Source organism: Mandrillus leucophaeus, unplaced genomic scaffold, assembly GCF_000951045.1.
Source record: "Mandrillus leucophaeus isolate KB7577 unplaced genomic scaffold, Mleu.le_1.0 Scaffold160, whole genome shotgun sequence".
Lineage (NCBI taxonomy): Eukaryota > Metazoa > Chordata > Mammalia > Primates > Cercopithecidae > Mandrillus > Mandrillus leucophaeus.
The window spans coordinates 3,530,426-3,557,645 of NW_012101588.1; the positions used below are offsets into that span (position 1 = coordinate 3,530,426).

The 27,220-nt window shown below is 39.6% G+C and overlaps 1 protein-coding gene across 1 annotated transcript in view; it reads left to right on the plus strand.

Moving 5' to 3' along the window:
- Positions 1-27,220, plus strand: part of LOC105536577 (putative uncharacterized protein C6orf183) — a 61,408-nt gene that overhangs the window by 27,254 nt on the left and 6,934 nt on the right. Inside the window, exons 5-11 of the mRNA XM_011975977.1 lie at positions 2,681-2,794; positions 3,297-3,491; positions 4,587-4,740; positions 5,757-5,914; positions 9,666-9,818; positions 12,295-12,396; positions 23,233-23,394. Coding sequence (XP_011831367.1) covers positions 2,681-2,794; positions 3,297-3,491; positions 4,587-4,740; positions 5,757-5,914; positions 9,666-9,818; positions 12,295-12,396; positions 23,233-23,394 — 1,038 coding nt within the window. The remainder of the gene's footprint in view (positions 1-2,680; positions 2,795-3,296; positions 3,492-4,586; positions 4,741-5,756; positions 5,915-9,665; positions 9,819-12,294; positions 12,397-23,232; positions 23,395-27,220) is intronic.

The window sequence follows — 27,220 nt, forward strand, 5'->3', positions numbered from 1 at the left end:
CACTCCCTCCCCTCTCTAGTAGTTCCCAGTTTCTATTGTTCCCATCTTTATGTCCATGTGTACCCAAAAGTTAGCTCCCACTTATAAGTGAGAACATGCGATATTTGGGTTCCTATTTTTGCGTTAATTCACTTAGGCTAATGGCCTCTAATTGCATCCATGTTGCCGCAAAGGACATGATCTCATTCTTTTTTATGGATAGACATAGTTTTCATTTCTGATCATAGTGTATCGTTTTATTCTCTGGCTACTTTTAAGATTTTTTCTTAATGGTTTTTAGATATTGTATTATGATGTGTGTTGAAGTTTTCTTTGTGTTTCTCTTGCTTGGGGTTGGTTGAGCTTCTTGGATTGTGTGTTTATTGTTTTCATCAGTTTTTGAAAAACTTCAACCATTATTTTTTCAAATATATTTTCTGCCTGCACTTCTCCTTCTGGGAATCCAATTACACATTTGTTAAATACTTCCTATTGTTTCATAGGTCATTAAGACTACTAATTTTCTTCAGTCTTTTTCCCCCTCAGTGCTTCATTTTGCATAGTTCCTGTTGCTATGTCTTCAGATTTATCAGCCTTTTCTTATGCACTGTCTAATCTACTTTTAATCACATCCAGTCAGTTTTTTATTCAGATATTGTATTTTTCATTTCTAGAAGTTCCCATCTGATTTGTTTTGATATTTTCCATTTCTTTCCTCGTATGTTCACATTTTCTTTTCTTGTTCTTTTTGTAATTTTTTTTTGAGACAGAGTCTCACTCTATTGCCCAGGCTGGAGTGCAGTGGCTTTATTTCAGCTCACTGCAACCTCTGCCTCTTGGGTTCAAGTGATTCTTGTGCCTCAGCCTCCCAAGCTGGGATTACAGGCACACACCACCACACCTGGCTAATTTTTGTATTTTTAGTAGAGACAGGGTTTCACTATGTTGGCTAGGCTCGTCTCAAATTCCTGGCCTCAAGTGATCTGCCCACCTCAGCCTCCCAAAGTGCTGGGATTACAGGCATAAGCCACCGTGATCAGCCTGTGTTCACATTTTCCTTTCAATCCTTGAGCATGCTGAGCATATTTACAATAGTTCTTTAAAAGTTCTTGTTGGTAACTTTCATCATCTCTGTCATTTCTGGGCCTGTTTCTCATCCCTAATTTTTCTTTTGCTTTTGAATCATGCTTCCCTCTTTCTTTGCATGTCTAGTAATTTTTTTTTGAATGCTGAAAATTGTAAATTTTTCATTATTAAGTACCAGATTTTTTGTATTATTTAGAGCTTGTTGGACTTTATTCTGGTAGGCAGTTAAGTTACTTACAGATCAGCTTAATCCTTTCAAGGCTTAGGGATTGTTGGAGCAGGTTTAGAATCATTACTCTAGGCATAGTTTATCCTTTCACTAAAGCTTTTGATGTCTTTACTGAATGTCCCAGATATTCAGTGAAAAGCCCTCACTCTAGCTGGTTGGACTTGAACATCTCTCAGCCTCATATGAACTCGGAACTGTTCAGTTTACAATTCCCTAGTCAGTTATTCTTTGGACAACTAGCTGGAGTTTCACCTTCTACATGCTTGGCTTAGTATTCAGCAACAGACTGAAAGGGATCTTGACGCAGATTTCTAGAATCCTTTCTTTGCATGGCTTCCTTGTCTCCTGGAAACTTCGGCTGACTCAATTTTCCAAATTTCAGTTTCTCTTTCTTTAACTCAGAAATATCATCTACTCTGCTTAGGATTCCCTTTCTTGCTCCATGGCTCAGAAACTGCCTTCAGGTAGGAAACCAAGGTGATTGCAGGGCCTACATGATTTGTGTCCTTCTCTCAGGGACCAGAGTCCTGCACTGCCTGTTGTCCAATGTCAGAAAACAGTTGCCTTATATATTGTGTCCAATTTTCTAGTTGTTTATGATAAAAGGGTAAGTCTGGTTCTGGTTATTCCATCATAGTCAGTATTATTTTTATTATCAGAAAGAAAATCTTTAAAAAATTAAACATTTTTAGGTATAAATAAAATTTCTGATCTGAGATTAAAAGCTATAATCCTACCTGTAATGTACTCTGTATTTTTGACTCATAATTTCAGTTTTTAATAAAAAATTTTAGGCTCAGCTTTAGATAACTTGACAGACTTTTATGTCACTGCTAAAATTGTTTGGTAACTGAGAAATTAGCTTACATCTATTGACTTGGCAACAGATCATAAAGACTTAGAAATGTCTACTAACTTTATTTCAATTTGAATACTATCTTGAGCCAGACTTTTTTTTTTTTTGAGACAGAGTTCCACTCTTGTTGCCCAGGCTGGAGTGCAATGGCGTGATCTCGGCTCACTGCAACCTCTGCCTCCCGGGTTCAAGTGATTCTCCAGCCTCAGCCTCCCGAGTAGCTGAGATTACAGGCACCTGCCACCATGCCCAGCTAATTTTTTGTGTTTTTAGTAGAGACGGGGTTTCGCTATGTTGAACAGGCTGCTCTCAAACTCCTGACCTCAGGGGATCCACCCACTTTGGCCTCCCAAAGTGCTGGGGTTGCAGGCGTGAGCTACCACGCCCGGCCGAGCCAGACTTCTTAATGTTATGGTCTTCATATAGAAAAATAATCTTTCCAAAACAACCAGAGACTGATTTTCCTCTTGTTAGTGTTATTAAGACTTATTCAATCTTCCTTCTCTAAGTGCTTGTTTTTCTTGTTAAAGTATTACACAGAAAGAATTACCCAGCTGGCCCAGAGTAAATATTTACACATGCTTAGGTGGAAGAGGTTTTGCCAACACAGTAAGATCATGGAGCAACTTTATCCTCTTTACAAGGTAGGAAGTCTATGAACAGAACGTCTGGGCTATTTTTTATATTGAAACAAAATGGCCAATAAGCTTGTCAGTTTTTTAAAAGTCACAGCTAAAGATAGAAAAGAAATTAATGGATGTGCCTTCTCACCTGTTCTGCCAATGGCAGAAGGTAATGGTAAAGGTAAACTATTCTTAAGAAAAAGATTTGAAGGAAGTTTTGTATGAGAGGAAATGTATTTTTCTTCACAGACTTAGCTTCCTCAGCTTTAGGTAAAAAGTTCAGAAGCTGACTCCTGTTATAAGTATCCCTACGCACTGACTCTTTGCTTGGAGTCTGTCTCCTTCAAAGTCCTAAGAATATGACCACTGCCCTTTTAAGTCAAATTCAGAATATGGAAGAACTTTGGGATTCAAAGAACCCCTTTATTTAGACCCAAAATATTACCCTATGCTTGGAAGCAAATGATACAGAGCATAAGGCTTGCAAATAACCGAGTTCTATCTCTGTATCTCTCTTAAACAGAAACAAGTTGGCTACATTATGCAGGAGTACAATGATGCCCTTCAGAGAGCTGAAAGATTGTCTGTTGCGCGAGAAAACTTCCTCATGGGAAAAAGCAATCCTCCTAACTTAGTGACACAGGAAGATCTGACTGTTTATACAAAGTGGTTAGTGTGCCACCTGCAGTCTCTCAGGACTGTTCACCAGTACCTGCAGGTATGTGAAGCACAGTGACGTGATGATGTGGCACCCTTCCAGGGGTGATCAGTACATTGTTTTCTCACATCTGTCACTTAGTTTTAGATTGTCACTGTTTCAGGACTCCACCTACCCTACAAATGACAGAAACATAATGGGTCACTGGATTTCTCTTTGAAACCTTAGACATTTTTCTCTTTTGTAACTTTATTCTACTGAAATAATTAATTTAGCTTTCTCAAAGATGTCTCTGTTGTACTATTTCATATTCACTCTGTAAGTTCTTGTCTTCATCATCTTGTTCAGAATTTATGCTCTCTGATTTAGATCCACTTTTTAAATATTAGGTAATGTTTAATGAGGGTCTAATATGTGCCAGGTACTTGTCCTAGGCATGCAGCAAGGATACGGCCTTTGCTGAAAAGTAACTAGGTCCTCGGCTGGTAGGAAGATGGGTAAGTAAATATTCAACTGAAATACAATGGGGTAACAAAGCACGGGATAAGTATAAGCATAGGGTAAAGAGAGTCACAGAGAGGCCCTAAGTCAGGCTAGAGGCGTCAGAAAGGAGTAACATGATCACATTTCCATTTTGGAAAGATTATTGTTTTTCTACACACATCTTTCCCTACTTCTCTTTGCCTTAGTTCAGAGACACCATCATCCACGGAATTGCCCAAATCAGAAACCTGGCTTCATCCTGTCCCCACACCCAGCCAGCCACTATGGGCTCTGCCTCTGATACATTTCTCACCAGTCCCATGGTGTTATAACAATCTGCTTCTAAGTCTGGGTCTTCTAGTAAACCGTGAGCTCTTTGAGGTTGTATCCTGTCTTATTCCTCTTTGTATCCCTAGCACCTCACAAGTGCCTTGTCCATTTTGGATCCTTGATCAAAGTAGACCTGTTTGGAGGTTAAGGCCACTCAGAGTCAGTAACAGTACTAGGTCTCCGAGCTCCAAATGTAGCCCCTCATCATTGGTCAGGTTACTGAGGCTCCACCTCTACTTCTATTCTTCCCTCCCAAAGCAAAGGGCTGCTCCTGAACCTGAGTCTGGAAGCTTCTGTGAGAATTGTGTTGATGTTTGGCCTCTTGGTCTTGCCCTTCTGTAGGCCCTTCAGTATTTGCCCATCTCCAAAGTGCTAAGTGTAGCTGTCAACCAAGTCGCTGAAGTTGGTCAGAAAAATGAAAAGGTCTGTGTCAATGACATTGACCCTGACGTTCAGGGTGCTGCGTCTCCTGACCCTGTGGATGCCAGCATTTCTGGTAAGAAATTAGTCTTCTTTCCCCTCGGGTAATGTGGAGCAAAGAAGATTGTAATTTTAGACTTATGCTGGTTGTCCCATGATCTTGCTAAAAATTGTTCTATATACCAAAAGGTTTTATCTTCTTAATAGACAAATCTTAATTTAATATTTTCAGATGGGAAAAAATAACAAACACTTTTTAAGACATGTTTTAATCTCTGTCTTTATAATTAGCAAGTTAAGAGTGAGAGAAAAAAATGGACTTAAAGTCAGCAGTACTGGGCTCTAGGCTTGTTCCTGTCCTGGCCTCACTGTGGGCCTGAGTTTCATCTCCTTGGCCCTCAATTTGGTCATCTCCATAATACACCTTTCAGAATCAGTGATCTCTAAGGCTCCTTCCAGTTTTCATATTACACAAATCTAAAATAATTTCTTCATCTGAATAAAATTAATGCAGTTTTCCTGCCCTTACCTTGTGTTATAGATGACTAAGAAACCTGATAAGATTTCTACTCTGAGTGACATTCTTGCTTGGATGCACAGAGTGTCCCGGGAGTGCCTGGGAGAGGTAGCCAAACCCAGCTGTGGGGCATCTGAGAAGGCTTCTTGAAGGAGGGGAGTTCAAACTGGGTCCTTAGAGATGAGGGGGAGCTAGCTATGTGAAAGCAGCTGAAGGCTCTCACCTTCTTCTAATTTGTTGGATAAATTTATAAATAATGTTCTTCATTTACCACAAAGTAGACAATTCTGCTCCAAGTCATTCCCCAAAAGGTCTGTTGGGTTTCTCCTGTAGGCTGTGAGATGGCAAGGAGTCCTTGCTGCCTCCTGCAAAAGCCCAGCTCCAAGAATTTGTCAGATCCACCTGGCCAAGTAGGGTGCAGACTGTAAATTGCGGCAGAAAATGTTGGCAAAGGAGCAGAATGGGCATCCCGTCAGTAGAGGAGCTCCTACTTCTAGCTGTCTCAAAGGACTCTCCATTTTCTCTCCCTGACAGTATTCATTGGTCTTAATGCTCTTGATTTTGGTTTTCCTCAGGGCTAATGAGAACAGAAGCTGCTTTTGTCCTCCCCCAACACACAACAGAAACAGGAGAACTGAAACCTCAGCTGAAGCTCCTGCTGTCCCATTTCGATATCCCATATGACGTGGAAGAGCTATGGGACTCTGCTAAGGAAATGGAACTTTTTTCCTTGGTATTTGATATACTCTTTCTTAATACAAATATAAGTGTTCATGAAAGAAAGCACTGCTAATTTCCACAGAGTTGCACCTTTTACTACCAACAATTGTTTCAAGAGTGATCATATAAAGTAGTAATAGGTGAAATTTTGATTAGCAGTTAGGAAAAGTTTCCTCTGTAAGAGTAATGGGACTCAAATAGTGAACCCAGAAGGATTTCAGGACTTGTTTTTCTGCAGAACTTAAAGCAAAAGTAGTGTATGGTCTATAGTAGATGATGTAAATATTTGGCAAATTTGCTTGGCAGAATTGTCAATTGGAGGGCAAAAAAGCCCTCCAATTCTCAAAATGTATTGCAATAGCTTTCCTTATTGACAAAATGCTTTATATTTAATAGCAGGTACCTTGTGTAGTGATGTTTAAAGTCATGCAGTCTTCTCTGCTATAACACAGTGTTGTACTTCCTGAAATGAAGACAACTCATATTATCAAAAGCTATGTTAAAACTTGTTTCAAAGGGGGCTGGGCATGGTGGTTCATGTCTGTAATCCCAGCACTTTGGGAGGTTGAAGCAGGGGATCACTTGAGCCCAGGATGGGCAGTATAGTGAGAACCTGTCTCAAACAAACAAACAAACAAACAAACAAAACTTGTTTCAAAGAGAAGAATAGGACTATAGGTAGATAGCTTCAGAGTTTAAAAAATATTTTCTTGAGATGGAGTCTTGTTCTGTCACTCAGGCTGGAGTGCAGTAGTGCAATCTCAGCTGAATGCAATCTCTGCCTCCTGGGTCCAAGAGATTCTCCTGCCTCAGCCATGCCCAGCTAATTTTTGTATTTTTGGTAAAGATGGGGTTGCCATATTGGCCAGGCTGGTCTTGAACTACTGGCCTCAGGTGATCTGCCCGCCTTGGCCTCCCAAAGTGCTGGGATTACTGGGATGAGCCACCACACCTGGCCAAGCTTCAGATTTATAATAACAAAAATTTCAACAATAAAGATTTTTCTAGCTCTAGCTGTATATTATTTGCAAGTATACATATTTGCTAGGTAAAAATAAGAAATTGATGGATCCAAACAGGTAAAAATAAGATCTGAATAGTTTTGAATGCTCTTTATGTAAGAAGTAAGCTACTGTCTGTGCTATCACCATTTGCTTGAGTTTGAAATTTCACTTGCATTTCCATTTGTTCCAGCATAATTTTACCAGGATTTTGTGTGTGTGTGTGGAGGGGGTGTTTTGTTTTGTTTTGTTTTTAGGCAGAGTCTCAATCTGTCACCTAGGCTGGAGTACAGTGGCACAATCTCAGCTCACTGCAACCTCCACCTTCCAGGTTCAAGCAATTCTCCTGCCTCGGCCTCCCGAGTATCTGGGATTACAGGCATGTGCCACCACGCCCAGCTAATTTTTGTATTTTTAGTAGAGACAGGGTTTTACTACATTGGCCAGGCTGGTCTTGAACTCCTGACCTCAAGTGATCCTTCCGCCTCGGCCTCCCAAAGAGCTGGGATTACAGGCATGAGCCACCGCTCCCGGCCCAGGATGATTTTTATTAGTGTGTAACACAGACAGCCTCTTTAAGCTCACTGGACCCAGTGGTATCACATGTCCTCTTGTTTCCTTGAAGGTGATGATGTTTAGCTTTTGCCTTTCTTTTCATGCCACCAGCAGCACTATCTCCAGCAGAGTGTTTCTGTGGGAGTGTCCTCACCCTTATTATCATCAAGGATTATGACAGGCGAAACACAGAATCAGAATATGATGGTGTTTAAGAAGAACCAAAAAAATAAAGGTTAATTATAGCCCAGGAGACTATTATTAATGATAAATGAGAGAACACAAGCCTGGCGGAGCACTCCAACAAAGCCATGCTTTTCCCAAAGAGCAGCTTGTCTCCTTTTTATGGTGATAATTTCCACTTTTAATTTTCTTACGACAGTATTAGGTGAAACACTAACTGTGTTCCAAGATAACCAGTCGCATTACATCAACTTTTTTGCCTAGGAAGAGTTCCTATGTTTAGGTGCTGTTTATTCTGATACTCTAATGCCTGAGAGCAGGGTCAGCAAACTACAGCCCTCACCTGTTTTCTTAAAATAAAGTTGTTTTGGAATACAGCAGTCTTAGGTTCATTCAGGCTGCTCTAACACAATACCATAAACGGAGTGGCTTCTAAACAACAGAAATGTATTTCTTACGGTTCTGGAGGCTGGAAAGTTCAAGATCAAGGTAGTCTGATGTCTGGCGAGGGCCCACTTTCTGGCTCATAGGTGGTGCCTTCTTGCTGTGTCCGCACATGGTAGAAGGCAGGAGTCTCTCAGGCTGCTTTTATAAGGGCACTAATCCTATTCGTGAAGGCTTCACCTTCATGACCCAATCACCTCCCCAAATTCCCATCTCCTGATACCATCACTTTGGGTTTAGGATTTCAACACATGAATCTTGTGGGGACACAAACATTCAGACCCTAACAACAGCCATGCCTATTCATGTATGTATTTTCTATGGCTGCTTTCACACTACAACAGCAGACTTGAGTAGCTGTGACAGAGACCTTGTGGTCAGTAAAGGCTAAAATACTTACGATCTGGCCCTTTAAGGAGTTTGCCAACCCAGTCAGAACAGCACTGTCCCACTGAACTTACAGAAGCGATGGATGCGTTCTGCCTTTGCACTGTCCCACGTTAACCACTAGTCACATACACTAATAGTTATCTGAGCACTTGGAATGTGGTTAGCGCAACTGAAGAACAAGATTTCAAATTTCATTTAATTCTAATTAATTAATAATGTTAAACAGCCACATGTGGCTAGGGGCAACAGCACTGGATAGCCCAAACTCAGAGGTAGCAGCGTTATTACTAGAAGAATCTTCAGCTCTGTGACTCACAAATTTGCTCACTCATTCCAGAAACCTTTGTTGAGGCCCTAGTATGTGTCAGCACTGTGGTAGGTTCTTACTGTGTGTGTACATGTGCACGCATGAGTGGTAAAATAACATAACGAAATTTACCATTTTAGCCATTGTAAGTGTTCAGTTCAGTGGCGTTAAGTACACTCACATTGTTGTGTGGCCACCACCTTGTGGTGAATTCTTGACATTCAGAGTCTATACCCTGAATGGGGCTCACCATGTAGTGAGGAAATCCTGACACAACGTGGCAAATATAATGATAAAGGTGCCACCACAGGGGCTCACCCTGGAGGGGGAAGAAGGAATGTTTAGCATTTTGACAGTAGGAATTGATGTTGTAGAAAGCACTTGTAGCCTCAGTCTGAAAGTAAGCTATGAAAGGAATAGGTTGAGATGCCTTAAAGAGTTTAACAGGTTCTAGCATCTGGACTCCTCTCTAGCCACATCCTTGTCAGGCCTCTGAGAGCAGGATTTTTTAATCCTTAGATAGTCTATAATAGTTTACTGGGTGGTCGGAAAAAGTGAATGCATTTCCAAAGGTAGACAATTTACTTCTCACTTATATTTAGGTTCCAGTTCAAAATATATATAAATAAATACATTAATATATTTCCAGTCGCTGGAGCAGACGTTCAGAACAGGTAATACACACAATTATGGTAATGAGCTGACTGAGAACATGCGCCACACAGGTATGCCCATTTAAGGTCTTGTCACTGTCACAGAGTCGTGTTTTATAAATTAGTTTGATTCCAAGGCTATTTCAAAGACAATCAGTAGCTGTTTTTGAAATTGCCCACTCTCTGAGACTTTTTCTTTCTGGGTTCCACTTCTCACTTCATCCTGTTTAGGTTTCCCAAAAATTTCAAAGCATCTTCATGGAGCAACAGAGATTGCAAACGTTTCCAGACTATGAAGCTGGAATAGCTAAAGCAGATAATTTGGGCTTGGCAGGACCCAGAATGACCCTGAAAAAGAGAGCCAACTGGATTTCCTTCCTAACGGTAAGGAGACTTGTGGCGATAGTCATCTATCAGTGATGTCAGCAGTGTCACAGTGTCATCTAAGCAGGCTAGGCAACCTGGCAGCACCAGGTTTATGTTGTCCCTGTTGTCCTGTCTCCTTAGTGCCCTCAGCGAACTGTCCTCTTTGACTAGGGGAGACGCTTCCGTGTCCTCAGTTGAGGCAACTGAGAGAACCTGGCCTTGTGTGCCACACTCTTCCAGCTCTTTGCCTGCCTTGGCTCTGTGTCGAAGTTTGCTCTGCTGATCTGCCTTCCCTGAAGGTTTTCCAGATGCCTGTACCCCACTCTGATGGGCCCAAACTCCCTGCATATTACTAATGATCTCAGATACTTGGCAAGAGCTAAGCTTATTATCCAAGGGTGTGATTGACTTGTGTAAATCCAATCGTTGAGTCAAAAACTATTTGGTACATATTGTATATCAGGTATGGCCCTTCATGCTGGAGATACACAATTCACAAACAATATGCAAGTAAGCAAACTAAATAAGATGATTTTAGGTAGTGCTGACTATGGTCAGTTCCTGTTATTCAAGGTAGTTTTGCTCTGGAAAGTCACCATGAACACTGAGTTAGCAAACATTGAATCGTTACCTCTAGGGGAAATAGAGTGAGTTCCTGTGAACCTCTCATCGGAACACTCATCAATACATAACTGTTTTACGTGTGTTTCTGTTTAATGACATCTTATTTAAAATATATTGTTGATTCATTAACATTGAACTAATGACTAACAGCACTATAATTCATGCCTGAATGAAGCTTATCTAACACATGTAGTTTTTCCGAAAGGCACATCACACAGCCTTCTTATGCTTAGAAACATTAGACATTACTTTGGCACTACCCGTGGAGACCATTTTCAACAGTAAAATGACCACCAAAAAGCACAAAAATGTGAAGAATGTGGCACTAAACGGACCACGAAAAGGATCCTTGTTAGTAATATGCAAGCAGAAACAAGAAGACAGAGTGTTGCCTTGTTCAAATTGAGTTGAGAATATGCGCATAGGGTGACGCAAATTTTCACTACCCTGCACACGCCTATGAGTGACTATGAAAGCTCCACTAGTATTGAGTTTTGGGTCACAAAAAATGTTAGATAGTAGGCAAAATCACAAATGTGGAATCCGCAAACAACAAGGATTGATTGTATTATGAAGAAAAGAAAAATCTGGGCCAGGTGCGGTGGCTCATGCCTGTAATCCCAGCACTTTGGGAGGCCAAGGTGGGCGGATCATGAGGTCAAGAGATTGAGACCATCCTGGCTAACATGGTAAAACCCCCTCTCTACTAAAAATACAAAAACTAGCTGGGTGTGGTGGTGGGTGCCTATAGTCCCAGCTATTCAGGAGGCTGAGGCAGGAGAATCACTTGAACCCGGGAGGTGGAGGTTGCAGTGAGCCGAGATTGTGCCACTGCACTCCAGCCTAGCGACAGAGTGAGACTCCATCTCAAAAAATAAAATAAAATAAAATAAATCTTGTATGATTGTTTTAGTCTATTCAGGCTGCTTTAACAAAATACCATTAACTGGGTAGCTTATAAAGAACAGAAATATATTTCTCACAGTTCTGGAGACTGGGAAGTCCAAGATCAGGGGGCCAGCATGGTCAAGTTCTGGAAGGTCCTCTTCCAAGCTATAGACTTCTGACTTCCCCCATATCCTCACACGGTGGAAGAAAAAAGCCAAAGTCCCTCAGGCCTCTTTTGTAAGGGCATGAATACTGTTCATGAGAGCTCTACCATCATGATCTAATCACATCCCCAAATTCTATTACTAATGCCATCACCTTGGGCGTTAGGTTTCATCATTTAAATTTTAGAAGAACACATTCAGACCATAGGAGTAAATAAAGATAGACTGAGAGAAATCGAAGATTGCTCCTAAGTCCATTTAGTGCTTGAGGAACAAGGTAGTCCATGTAAGGGAAGCTGGACTTTCTGTTTTAGATGGTTACGCTTGATATCCAAGAATAGATATCAAAGGAGTAGTTGGATATAATAGGCTGGAGTTTAGGGCTGAGATATAAATTTGAGTGTTAATGGTATTTACAGCAACAGAACTTACTTTTGAAATACAGTTTATTAATATGAAAGATGTTTTAAATGTGGAGCCACAAGGAGTCTGTGGGTGAACTTCTTTTGCCCTGTAAATAAAGTGCAATGACCAACTCTGATGGATTTAGGGTTCCTGCTGCTTGTGAATGTTATGGTGTCACCCCAGATGGATCTACTGCATCTTATAGGCCAGGCACCAACAGGAACTGGTGCTGCTGTCTCCTTCAATGGATCTGTGAACCCATGAAGACCCTTTCCAAAAGCTCACTTGTCCTAGCCAACCTAGCACCAAAGCCAGATACCATTTCAGAAGGTCCTTGAATCTCTTTGCCTGCAACTTTTATTGAGAATCATTCTGTTATGTTGTAACTTTGTGTGAACGTGTTTGTCCACTAGATCAAGCCAAAATGTGATCTGTGGCAAAGGAAGCTTTTGACTAAATTAAAAGAACGGAGAAGAACAGATGCATTATTGCAACTCCAAGCAAAATTTTTGAAGGTGAGAAAATAACTACGTTTCCTTGTAGATAAGATTTTTGCTAAAATCATTCACAAAATATGGAATTTTCTTTCCCTTTTTAAAAATGTTGGCATGGATTCACTACAATAGCTTTATTTGAAACTTTCTCTTTTCTTTTTCTTTTTTTTTTTTGAGACAGAGTCTTGCTCTGTCACCCAGGCTGGAGTACAGTAGCACAATCTCAGCTCACTGCAACCTCTGCCTCCCGGGTTCAAGCAATTCTCCTGCCTCAGCCTCCCTAGCAGCTGGGATTATAGGTGTGCACCACCATGCCCAGCTAATTTTTGTATTTTTAGTAGAGACAGGGGTTTCACCATATTGGCTAGGCTGGTCTTGAACTCCTGACCTCAAGTGATCCGCCCACCTTGGCCTCCCAAAATGGTAGGATTACAGGTGTGAGCCACTGCACCTGGCCTTATTTGAAACTTTCTAATCTAATTGCCACACTTTCAAAACCTTGTTAGCTTTCAGTAGAGAATAAAAAATTGTCAAAAAGCTGGACTTTAGGGCCAGGCACAGTGACTCATGTCTGTAATCCCAGCACTTTGGGAGGCAAAGGCAGGAGGATTGTTTGAGCCCAGGAGTTCAAGACCAGCGTAGGCAACAAAAAGAGACTCTGTCTCTACAAATTCTTTTTTTTTAAAATTAGCCAGAAGTGGTGAAATACACCTGTAGTCCCAGCTGCTCGGGAGGCTGAGGTGGAGGATTGCTTGAGCTCAGGAGGTCAAGGTTGCAATGAGCTATGATTGCATCACTGCACTCCAGCCTGGGTGAGAGCATGGGACTCTGTCTTAAGCAACAACAACAACAACAAACAACAACAACAACAACAACAAAAGCAAAACCCAAAAAACTAGATTTTAGTCCAGTTTTAACACCCACTCTCTGTGCGGTATTTGTCTAGTCATGTAACCTCCTTTAGCCTTAGCTTCTTTGTGAAACAAAATATTAAACTAAATTATCTTTTAAAATATTTTAATTGACAAAAATTGTACATAATTATGGGGTGCAGAGTGATATTTTGATACATACAATGTATAATTATCAAGTCAAGGTAACTAGTATATCCATCTTCTCAAACATCTATTATTTGCCCTGGGAATGTTCAAAATCCCCTTTTCTAGCTATTTGAAAATATACAATAAATTATTGTTAACTGTAGTCACCTTACAGTGCTATGGAACACAATAACTTATTTTCCCTGTCTACTGATAATTTTGTATCCTTTAAACAATCTCTCCCTATCCCACCCCCCCCACCCCCGAGCCTTAATAATCGCTATTCTACTTTCTACTTCTATGAGATCAACTTTTTTAGCTTCTGAAAATGAGTAAGAACATGTGGAGAAGATGAGTAAGAACATGTATTTACCTTTCAGTGCCTGGCTTATTTCACTTAACATAAAGTCCTCCAAGCTCATCAGTGTTGTTGCAAATGACAAGATCTCATTCTTTTTATGGTCAAATAGTATTCCATTGGGTATATATAACACATTTTCTTTATCCATTCATCTGTTAATGGATACTTTTATCTTGGTTATTGTGAATAGGGCTGCAATAAACATGGGAGTACAGATATCTGTTCAACATACTGATTTCCTTTTTTAAAAATTTATACCCCATAGTGAGATTGCTGGATCATGTTGTAGTTCTAGTTATAGGTTTTAGGGGGACCTCCATACTTTTTTCAATAATGGCTATAGTAATTTATAAGTCCAACAGTGTATAAGAGTTGTCTTTTCTCTGCATCTTTGCCAGCATTTGATTTTTTTTTTTTTGTCTTTTTGTTAATAGCCATTCTAACTGGAATGATATTATATCATACTGTGGTTTTTGATTTGCATTTGATGATTAGTAATGTTGAGCATTTTTTCATATACTTCTTGGTCATTTGAATGCTTTCTTTTGAGAAATATCCATTCAGGATCATTTTCCCATTTTTAAATCAGATTATTTGTGTGTGTGTGTGTGTGTGTGTGTATTTAGTTTGATATAATCCCACTTGTCTATTTTTGCTTTTGTTGTCTATGCTTTGGAGATTATATCCTTAAAATCTTTCCCCAGACCAATGTCCTGAAGTATTTCTCCTTTTAGTTTCTTCTAATAGTTTTATAGTTCAGAGTCTTATATTTAAATCTTTAGTCCATTTTGAGTTGAATTTTGTATACGGTGAGAGATAAGGGTCTTATTTCATTTTTCTGCACATCCAGATATCCAGTTTATCCAGCACCATTTATTGAAGAGACTGTTCTTTCCCCAATGTTTGTTTTTGGTGCCTTTGTTAAAAATCGGTTGGCTGTAAATATGTGGATTTATTTCTGGGTTCTCTATTCTGTTTCATTGATCCATGTACCTATTTTTATGCCAGTACCATGCTGCTTTAGTTACAGTATATTTACAGTGTATTTTGAAGTCAGATAATGTGATGCCACCAGCTTTGTCCTTTTTAGTCAGGATTACTTTGTTTGTTTGGGTCTTTTGTGGTTCCACACACATTTTAGGATTATTTTTTCTATTTCTGTGAAGAACGTCAGTGGTGTTTTGATAGGGATTGCTTTGAATCTGTGGATCAATTTGGGTATGGTCATTTTTAACTATATTAATCTTTTCAATCCATGAACATGATATTTCTTTCCATTTTTTTGTGTCTTCTTCCATTTCTTTCATTGGTACTTCATAGTTTTTATTGTGGAGATCTTTCACCTTCTTGGTTAGTTTTATTCCTACATAATATTTTTTATAGCTATTGAAAATGTAATTGCTTTCTTGGTTTCTTTTTCAGCTAGTTTGTTATTGGTGTATAGAAATGCTAATAATTTTTGTATGTTGATTTCGTATCCTGAAATTTTACTGAATTTGTCTGTCAGTTCTAAGAGTTTTTGGCAGAGTCTTTAGGTTTTTCCACAGATAAGATCACCTTGTCTTCAAAAAGACAATTTGACTTCCTTTTTTTCCAATTTGAATGCCCTTTGTTTTTAATTTTGCCTAGTTGCTCTGGCTAGGACTTCTAGTACAGTGTCAAATTGTAGTGGGGAAAGTAGACACCTTTATATCATTCCAACTATTAGAGGAAAAGCTTTCAACTTTTCCTCATAATGTTAGCTATAGGTTTGTCATATGTAGACTTTATAGTGCTGAGGTAAATTTATTCTATGCCTAATTTGTTGAGAGTTTTTATCATGAAGGGATGTTGAATTTTATCAAATGCTTTTTCTGTGCCTATTGAAATGATCATGTATTTTTGTTTTTCATTCTCTTTGTGTGATGTGTCATGTTTATTGATTTGTGTATATTGAATCATCCTTGGATCGCTGGGATAAATCTCACTTGATCATGGCGTATTAATCTTTTTGGTGTGCTGTTGGATTTGGTTTACTACTGTTTTGTTGAAGATTTTTGCATCTATGTGCATCAGGAATATTAGCCTGTAGTTTTCTTTTTTTTTTTTTTTTTTTGTTCTGTCCTTGTCTGGGTTTTTTATTAGGGTAATATTGGCCTTGTAGAATGAATTTGGAAGAATTCCCTCCTTTTCATGTTTTTGGAATAGTATGAGAAGAATCCACATCAATTCTGTGAAAGTTTGGTAGATTTGGCGATGAAGCCATCCAGTTCTTGGTTCCTCTTTGTTGAGAGACTTTTGTTACTGATGCAGTTGTGTTCCTTGTTATTGGTCTATTGAGGTTTTCTCCTTCTTCCTGGCTCAATCTTGATAGGTTGCATGTGTCCAGGAGTTTACCCATTTCCTCTAGGTTTTCCAATTTGTTGGCATAGAGTTGTTTATAATAGTCTTTAATGATCATTGTTTTTTTTTTTTTGAGACGGAGTTTCCCTCTTGTTGCCCAGGTTGGAGTGCAATGGCACAATCTCGGTTCTCCACAACCTCTGCCTCCCGGGTTCAAGTGATTCTCCTGCCTCAGCCTCCCAAGTAGCTGGGATTACAGGCACCCACCACTGTGCCCAGCTAATTTTCTATTTTTAGTGAAGATGGAGTTTCTCCATGTTGGTCAGGCTGCCCTCGAATTCTCGACCTCAGTTGATCCACCCGCCTCAGCCTCCCAAAGTGCTGGGATTACAGGTGTGAGCCACCGCACCCAGCCTGATTCTTGTATTTCTGTGGTATCAGTTTTAATGTCTCCTCTTTCATTTTTAATTTGATTTATTCAGATCTTTCTTTGTTAGGTAGTCTAACTAATGGTTTTTCAATTTTATCTTTTTAAAAAGTCAGCTTTTTGTTTCATTGATCTTTTGTATTGTTTTTAGTTTTTAATTTATTTCTGCCCTGATTTTTATTATGTATTCCCTTCTAGTTATATTGGATTTGGTTTGTTCTTGCTTCTTTAGTTCCTTGAGTTGCATCAGTAGGTTGTTAATTTCAAAATTTACTACTTTTTGGCGTAGGTGTTTATTGCTATAAACTTCCCTCTTATACTGCTTTTGCTGTATCCTATAGGTTTTGGTATGTTATGTTTCTTTTCTTTTCTTTTTTTCAGACAGAGTCTCACTCTGTCGCCCAGGCTGGAGGGCAGTGGCATGATCCTGGCTCACTGCAATCTCCACCTCCCAGATTCAAGCAATTCTCCTGCCTCAGCCTCCTGAGTTACTGGGGTTACAGGTGCCTGCCTCCACGCCCAGCTAAATTTTTATTTTTAGTAGAGACGAGGTTTCAGCATGTTGGCCAGGCTGGTCTTGAACTCCTGACCTCAGGTGATCCACTGGCCTCGGCCTCCCAAAGAGCTGAGATCACAGGTGTGAGCCACCACACCTGGCCAGCATGTTGTGTTTCTATTTTCATTAATTTCAATAAATTTTTAAAAATTTGCTTTTTAATTTCTTTATTGACCCATTGGTCATTCAGGAGTATGTTGTTTAATTTCCGTGAGTTTATGCCGTTCCCAAAGTTTCCCTTGTTATTGATTTCTAGTTTTATCCCATTGAGGTCTGAAAAGATACTTAATATAGTTTTGATTTTTAAAAATTTTTTGAGTCTTGTTTTGTGGCCTAACATATGGTCTATCCTAGAGAATGTTCCAGGTGCAGATGAGAATAATGTATATTTTGTGACTGTTGGTTAAAATGTTCTGTAAATATCTATTAGGTCCATTTGTTTGTAGTGCAATTTAAGATTGGTATTTCTTTGTTGAATTTCCATCTAAATGATCTCTCCGATGCTGAGTGTGGGGTGTTGAAGGCATCAACTATTATGGTATTGGAGTCTATCTCTCTCTTTAGATCCAATAATATTTGCTTAAATATCTGGGTGCTCTGGTGTTGGGTGTATATATATTTATAATTACTATATACTCTTGCTTTTCATTGATCCCTTTATCATTATGTAATGACCTTTATCTCTTTTTACCGTTTTTGATTTAAAATCTATTTTATCTGATGTAAGTATAGCTACACCTGCTCACATCTGGCTTCCATTTGCATGGAATATTTTTTTCCATCCCCTTTTTTTTTTTTTTTTAGTTTATATATCTTTACAGATGAAGTGAGTTTCTTGTAGGCAGCATATAGTTGGATCATTTAAAAAAATCAATTCAGATAATCTATGTCTTTTAATTAGGGAATGTAAACTGTTTACATTCAAGGTTATTTTTGATAGGTGAAGGCTTACTCCTGTCATTTTGTTCGTTGTTTCCTGGTTGTTTCATATAGTCTTTGTTCCTTTCTTCTTTCTTTTTGTTTATATTTTCTGTTTGGTGGTTTTCTGTAGCAAAAAGATTTGATTTCTTTCTCTTTCTTATGTGTATCTGCTCTATCAGTGATTTTTATACTTTTGTCTGTTTTCATGAGGGTAGTTATTGTCCTTTCACTTCCAGATGCAGGACTTCTATATTTCTTGTTAAGCCAGTCTAGTGGTGATAAATTCCCCATTTTCTCCTTGTCTGGGAAAAACTTTATTTTGCCTTCATTTCTGAAGGTTAAGTTTGCTAGGAATAGTACTCTTGACTGGCAGTTTTTCTATTCTTTCAGCACTTTAAATATATCATCCTATTCTCTTCTGGCCCATAAGGTTTTGCTGAGAAATCTCTGTTAGTCTGACGGAGATTCCATGATATGTAACTTGACACTTTTCTCTTGCTGTTTTTAGAATTTTCTCCTTTGTCTTTGACTTTTGACAGTTTAACTATAATGTGCCTCAGAGAGGGCTTTTTGGGTTGAATTTGGGAACCTCTGAGCTTACTAGATGTGAATATACATATTTCTCCTAAGACTTGGGAAGATTTCAGCGATTATTTTATTATATAGATTTCCTATGCCTTGTTCCTGCTCTTCTCCTTCTGGAATTCCCATAAAATGAATATTTGTTTACTTAATGGTGTTATATAAATCCTTTAAGCTTTCTTCATTTTTTCTTTTCTGGTTGGCTGGATTATTTCAAAAGACCTTCAAGTTCAGAAAACTTTTCTTCTGCTTGATCTAGTCTATTGTTGAATTTCTCAGTTGTATTTCTTACGTTATTCACTGAATTCTTTAACTCCAAGATTTCCGTTTGGGTCTTTTTTATATTGATCTCTATTGAATATCTTATTTATTTATTTATTAGTTGTTTGTTTTTGAGACAGAGTCTTGCTTCGTCACTTAAGCTAGAGTGTAGTGACACAATTAGAACTCTTACTACAGCCTTGAACTTCTGGGTTCAAATGATCCTCCCACCTCAGCTCCCAAGTAGCTAGGACTACAGGCATGCACTACCACACCTAGCTAATTTTTAAAAATTTTTAGTAGAGACAAGATCTCGCTATGTTGCCCAGGCTGGTCTTGAACACCTGGCTCAAACAATCCTTCCACCTCAGCCTCCCAAAGTGCTGGGATTACAGGTAAAAGCCACCATGCCTGGCCAGATTTTTCATTTAGATCATGAATTATTTTTCTGATTTTATTGAGTTGTCTGTCTGTTTTCTCTTGTATCTCACTGAGTTTTCTTAAAATCATTATTTTGAATTCCTATCCAGGCATTTTATAGATTGCCTTTTCTTTGGGGTCTGTTGCTAGATAATTACCATTTTCCTTTGGAGGGGTCATGTTTCCTTGCTTTTTTGCTTCTTGTATTATTATACTGATATCTGCATATCAGTGGAATGGGTGCCTCTTCCAATTTTATGGGGTAGCTTTTATAGGGCTACATTTTCCCCGTAGATGTGTCCTATAGTGTTGGTTACGTAAGGATGCTTTAGTTTTGGTTCTGGACGGGTACAATAGTGTAGTCTCTGTGTGATATCTTTGGCTGTATTCAGTGTCAGTGGTGTCTGCAAGTACGTTACCGGCCTAGGCTCTGGATATTTGTGAAGGCAGTAGTGGTATGGCTTTGCTTGGGATAAGGGCTACCAAGAGGGCCAATTCTCAGGTTCTGGAGGGCACACACTGGGCATGTCATCTCTGCTGGTTGCAGGGTTGGTGTTGCAGGCACCAGTCAGGCTGGATGTTGGTTCCTGGGATACTGGTGTAGTACATGGTGGCTCTGCCACTGGAGGAGATGGGTTTGTTGGCAGCTGTAGGCACCAGGTGGGCTGGTCATTGGTCCCTGGGGAGCCTGCACCTAAATGATACTTTTATTTTGGTTAAAAAAAAAAAAAGTAACATAAAATTTACCATAACCATCTTTAAGTACAGTATGTCCTCACTGAACACCATCGATAGATTCTTGGAAACTGCAACTTTAAACCAAACAACGTATAAGAAAAATCAGCATTTTTTCTCATCAACATTACAATAAAGTGATATTGAATAAAATGATGTTATTTGAGGGCCTGCTGTATATTGTTTTGCTTAAAGTTGTGGTTTCCAAGAACCTATTGATGACATTAAATGAATATTTACTGTATATAATTCAGGGATACAGAAAATGTATCCCTATAAAAGCTACCCCATAAAATTGGAAGAGGCACCCATTCCACCAGATACACAGATATCAGTGTAAGAATACAAGAAGCGTCTGGGCGCGGTGGCTCACGCCTGTAATCCCAACACTTTGGGAGGCCGAGATAGGTGGATCACCTGAGGTTGGGAGTTCAAGGCCAGCCTGACCAACATAGAGAAACCGTGTCTCTACTAAAAATACAAAATTAGCCAGGCAAGGTGGTGCATGCCTGTAATCCCAGCTACTTGGGAGACTAAGGCAGGAGAATCGCTTGAACCTGGGAAGCGGAGGTTGTGGTGAGCTGAGATCGTGCCATTGCACTCCAGCCTGGGCAACAAGACAGAAATTCCATCTCAAAAAAAAAAAAAAGAATACAAGAAGCAAAAAAGCAAGGAAACATGATACCTCCAAAAGAACATGGTAATTGTGGCATTGAATACTTTCATAGTGTTTCACAATATATCTCCAGGATGTTTTCATCTTGCAAAACTAGAACTCTATACCCATCAAACAACAACTCTCATTTTTCCTTCCTCCCAGCTCCTGGCAACCACCATTCTACTTTCTTTTTCTATATGTTTGGCTACTTTGGATACCTCATATAAGTGGAATCATGCAATAGTTGTCTTTTTGGTTTATTTTACTTAGTATAATGTCCTCAAGGTTCATTCATGTTGTAGTGTGTGTCAGAGTTTCCTTCCTTTTTTTTAAGGCTGAATAACATTCCCTTGTAAGTATATACCACATTAAAAAAAATCTATTCATCTGATATGAGGATTTGGGTTGCTTCCACCTTTTGGATATTGTCAATGATGTTGCTATAAACATGGATGTGCAAATACCTCTTCAAGGTCTTGCTTTCAGTTCTTTTGGATATATATCCAGAAGTATAATTGCTGGATCACATGGTTATTTTATTTTATTTTATTTTATTTTATTTTATTTTATTAGGAAACACCATACTGTTTTCTATAGATTTGCACCATTTTATAGTCGGACCAACAGTGCACAAAGGTTCCAATTTTGCCACATCTTCACCAACACTGGTTATTTTATGATTTTTAATAGCAGCCATTCTAATGGGTGTGAGGTGAAATCTTACTGTGGTTTTGATTTGAGTTTCTCTGATGATTAGTGATGTTGAGCATCTTTTATATGCTTCTTAGCCATTTGTATATCATCTTTAGATAAATATCTATTCAAATAGATATTTGAATATCTATTTGCTTATTTTTTCTTTCATCTTTCTTTCTTTTTTTTTTTGTTTGTAATTGACTACCTATTTTAAAATCAGTTTATTTGATTTTTTCTTGTTGAGTTGTAGCTCTTTTTGAGACAGGGTCTCACTCTGTCACCCAGGATGAAGTGCAGTGGTGTGACCTTGGCTCACTGCAACCTCCTCCTCCTGGGCTCAAGCGATCCTCCCATGTTAACCTCTCAAGTAGCTGGGATTACAGGGGCACACCACTATACCAGGCTAATTTTTTGGATTTTTTTGTAGAGATGGGGTTTTGCCATGTTTCCCAGGCTGGTCTTGAACTCCTGGGCTCAAGCAATCCACCTGCTTTGGCTTCCCAAAGTGCTGGGATTACAGGTGTGAACCATTGCACCCAGCCTGGAGTTCTTTATGTATTCTTGCTATTAGTCACATATTGGATATATAATTTGCAAATCTTTTCTCTCATTATGTAGGTTGACTCTTCATTTCAATTGATTTGCATCCTTTGCTGCACTAAAGTTGTTAAGTTTGGTGTCATCCTATTTGTCTATTTTTGCTTTTGTTGCTTGGACTTTTGGTGTTATATTCAAGAAATGGTTGCCAAATTTAATATCATGAAGCATTTCCCCTATGTTTCCTTCTAAGAGTTTCATAATTTTAGGTCTTACATTTAGATCTTTAATCCATTTTGAGTAATTTTTGTATGTGGTATAATGTAAGGATAAAACTTTATTATTTTGCATGTGGATATTCAGTTTTCCCAACACCATATATTGAAGATGTTGTCCTTTCCCCATTGAGTGGTCTTGGCACCCTTAACCATATATGTGAGGGTTTATTTCTAGGCTGTCTGCTCTATTCCATTGGTCTAAATGTCTCTCTTTATGCCAGTACCATACTGTTTTGATTACTATATCTTTGTAATAGTTTTTGAATTCAGGGAGTGTAAGTTCTTCAACTTTGTTCTTTTGGAAAGTTGTTTAGCTATTTGGGGTCCCTTGAGATTTCATATAAATTGTAGGATGAATTTTTCTATATCTGCAAGAAATGTCTTTGGGATTTTGATAGAGATCGAAATAAATGATCTTTGAGGTTCTTTGTGATATTAAAGTGATACAGTATATATGTATCACTTAAGTAGCAATTCAATTCTGGGATTATTATTCAATTCTTTACCTCCAGATGAGAAGAAGGGACATTTATTCAGGTTCTCCTACATGGTAGGCATTATTGCAGCACTCTGGGTAGAGACATCATTAGCATTTTTGTTAGGTTGACTTGCCCTGCTCTGCATGGAAAAGCCAGGATTCCTGCAGAGATACGAGCCTAGGTCTGTATCTTTATAAAGCTTGTGCTCTTCTTGTGCTACACTTCTGCCCCCTCCTCCATTGCCCAGAAGCTTCTTAACAGTTGACAGAGTTTGCACCCAATGCTGATGGGTGTTTATCTTTTCACTGATGCCACAACACTTGTGGGAACACCACCTGCTATTGTCTTTAGGGGATTGTCACAGAATTTTTAAATGAGCTACTATGTATATTTGAATACTTATAGTGCTGAATGGACAAACATATTTGGGGAATCATGATGCTGGACTTTAATTTTATTTTTTTAATTGAATAAAGTCCCACCTAGACTTTCTTCCTTGTTCACGTGTATGTGACCAAAGTCTTGCTGAGAAAAAGGGAACATACTTCTCATAACCATTCCTTCTCTTCTCTATTCTACCTGAGATTTCCAACCCTGAGCGAGTAATGCAAGTGCTCCAAGATCATGCTGCAAAGATAGTCATGCTGGCTCCACATCATCCATCCTTTGTGGCTTCCCAGGGTTTGCATCAGTGCGACTATGACCAAGTCTGGGAGAATATTTACAGCAACATCAACCTCTGTCAGGTACTACAGGAAGAAATAACCAAAATGCCTTTTTACTCAACTTGCTGCCTGTGTGTAGCCCTTAGACATTTACTCTGGTAGTTTTTCTGAAACCCTCCCTACCAAAATCTCTATAATCTAGCCAGGTTTATTTTCATTATAAGAAAGATTAAGTGCTAATTAAAAAGAAAGATATAAAGAGGTATAACATAAGATGTTGTTCCTGTGAGGACAGATACTTAAACCAATAAATACCAATGCAAGGCTGTACATCCAAGGGCTAAGCACCCAGTGAGCTGGACAGTTATTAAATACCGTATTTAGAAAGTGGTCCCCAAAGGGTAGATTCTATTGAGGAAAGCCTCTTGAAGGAGAGGAAATTGGGCTGGATTTGAAGGAGGCATAGGACTTAGGGAAGTGATGGGGAAGAAAGTAGCGAGTGCATTCTAGGAGGTACAGCATGAAGAGCATGCTGAGGAGATACTGGATGTGATATAGTCAGAGCCAGCTTAGTTGAGTGGAAGATTCATGTGGAAATATAGTGAAAAGAAAGGCTATTTGTTTGTTTGTTTGTTTGTCAGGGGAGGTGCTAGTTGTGAATGCTCATGCATTCCAGACAAAGGAATCTGTGCTTTTTCCTATAAGGAAAATATTTCATACAAAGGCATATTTTTAAGGAAAATTAATGTGGTAGCAAAATGTTAGTTGGACTGGAAGAGGGAGAGTTTGGACGCAAGGAAGTCAGTTAGGTAGCTGCTGCACAGGATAGGCATGAGGTTTGGAAGTGAAAAGAAGTTCACAAAGCTAGTGTATACTTGTCTTTACAATGATACCATAACATTTTTGAAGCTTTCATCTGCTATTATTTTTCACTCTAAAAGAAGAGTTTCATGTCATTTGTCTATTTAAGTTGGGAAGACCCAAATATGTTTGTAGTCTAAGGTGAGGAAGCAGTAGAGAAGAGGAGACAGAAGATACGAAAAGGGAAATGTGAGAAACAGATGACCCTGGGGAAGAGGAGGGGATGAGATGGGGAAACCAGATGGAAGAGTAATTTTGAGAAATCAAGAATGACATCACTTCCCTTGAGGTGAATGGGATACACAGAATTTTTAGGTGCAGAAAGGTAAGATGTGGGTGCTCCTGACTGGCCCTGGCTGTCTCATAGAGAGGGAGGAGGCAGAGGTCATCTGCATTAGTGAAACGAACTGCAAGAGCTACATGTGAGGGGTGCGTGGCTATGATAAAGACCACAGGACCATCAGTGAGAGGAAAATACACGAATGACTGCATAGTCAAGAGGCCCCTGGTAAAACACAATGCTATGAATTTGTAGTGAGCCCCTTTTGTATAAATTCTATTACTTTCACCCCTAAAATGATTGTAGAGTACCTGAAAATTGCTTAAAGTCAAAGTTGTGGGGAAGTTGGGTAGAATGCTGGGGAAAGAAGCACTGTCACAGTTCATTATCCCGTGATATGGGATATGGGGGAAAGTGAGACCTCAGGGTATCCAGTGAGTTATGGATTAGTTGGGGGCATGCACACACACACATACACATACACACACACACACACACACCTTTTATAACTGTTCAATTTGTGTGAGCAAGGATCTAGAGATCAAATGAGAAATGAGTTGGCCACACAGATCAGGAGCAGAGGCAACATATCAGCATGGATCTCCCTGGCCCTTGAATTTCCTGACAGAGTATGCAACTACCAGTGACACACTCCTTGGCTAGCATCCTGCCAGAGTTGAAAAAATAGCCACAGTTTTCGTATCCCATTGCCATTTTACAACTGAAGTTTGTATCACCATTCAGGAAGATCTTACACGAACAAGGAGACATTAAAAAAACATTTATGTTTGGTTCCTATTCCCGAACCAAACATAGAGACTATAGGGTAGGGGAGAAAGGAGTGAGAAGGCAGAGTCTATCCCAGTGTCTCAGAACCATGTCTTTGCTCCTAAGATCCTGGACAGTTTACCTCTTTTTATTTTTATTTTACTTTTTTTTTTTTTTTTCCTGAGACAGAGTCTCACTTTGTCACCCAGACTGGAGTGCAGTGGTGCAATCTTGGCTCACTGCAACCTCTGCCTCCCAGGTTCAAGCAATTCTCATGCCTCAGCCACCTGAGTAGATGGGACCACAGGCGTGCACCACCACCTCTGGCTAATTTTCATATTCTCAGTGGAGATGGATTTTCTCCATGTTGGCCAGGCTGGTCTCGAACTCCTGACCTCAAGTGATCCACCCGTTTCAGCCTCCCAAAGTGCTGGTATAACAGGCATGAGCCATCATGCCCAGCCTTGGACAGTTTACCTCTTGATGCAGATGTTATAATCATCCTTTACCCAGGGAGTTATGGTATTAACATCTGAGGGCCATCAACACACATCTGTTTTCCTCCTTGAGTGAGAGAATAAGGGGAATTAGATTCCAGGGGTCCATAAAGGGGTGAGAGGAGATGAATAAGAGTGAGGAGAGGGCCGGGCGCAGTGGCTCACGCCTGTAATCCCAGCACTTTGGGAGGCCAAGACGGGCAGATCACGAGGTCAGGAGATGGAGACCATCCTGGCTAACACGGTAAAACCCCATCTCTACTAAAAGTAAAAAAAATTGGCTGGACGTGGTGATGGGCGCCTGTAGTCCCAGCTACTCGGGAAGCTGAGGCAGGAGAATTGCTTGAACCCAGGAGGCGGAGGTTGAAGTGAGCCGAGACTTTGCTATTGCACTCCAGCCTAGGCGACAGAGTGAGACTCCGTCTTAAAAAAAAAAAAAAAGAATGAGGAGAGGTTGAAATCAAAGGAGAAGGGAGTCAGAGATAAAGAGCTTCATGTCTGAAATTATGGAGAAACAGTAAGGTCTAGGGGTGGCCTGACCACTGGGAAGCTGAGTTGTAGCACTGCCCACAGGCACTTAGGGGACAAAGGGGGGTTACTTCTGTAGGACCACTGTGCCAGTGAAAAGCAGAAGGTTAACAGTGAGAGCAGGAGATAGTGGCTCAGGTAAGTGTTGAGTAGTAGAAAACACCAAGCTAGGGCAACAGCGTAAGAAACTGGTGGAAACAGAAGTAGGGAAACTCCTGCTTCTCTTCTCCCAGCCATGCGGTGGAGGCGACAACTAACACTTTTTGCTCTTACTACTTTCTTCCACTTGCAGAGGGGATGGAAATTCAGGTACTGATAGGATGCAGTCTGTGCTTTCACCAAAGTCTGTTTTGAATGCAATTGCCCAAATAATAAAAAGAAAAGAAAAGAAAACCACTTCCTCCAGCTATTTACTGACATATAAATGTTGTTCTTGGAATCTTGGAATTCCCCAAAGGGAGAAAAATATCAGCACTGTGTTTTCAAGTTGACTTATGGTAAATAGACCATAAAGAGACTAATAATACCTGTAGATCTTCAGATTCCACAGATGGGACATGAGGGGAGACATACAACACACACACAAATCACTCTACAAATTAGGATCATGAAGTTTTCCATTTTCTCATTCATTCATTCATTCCATGATTATTATATGGATATTGCCTTTGTGTCAGGAACTGTACTTGGGTTAGGGGATGAAATAGACCCAGTCCCTGCCCTGAGAGCAACACATAATAAACAAGTGAACAAACAAGTAAACCTACATCTCTAACTTGTGAGTGCCATGAAGAAAACAGTGGGCAGAGAAAAATAAGTGGAGAGGAGCACCCTCTGACAGAGGCCAGCCAAATCTTCAGGTGGGAGGATTGAGTTGAATTTAATGAATGAGAAGGAGGCAGCCATGCAAAGAGCCTGGAGAAGAGAAGAATTTCCTCTCTTTCCCTCCCCTCCCCTCCCCTCCCCTCCCCTC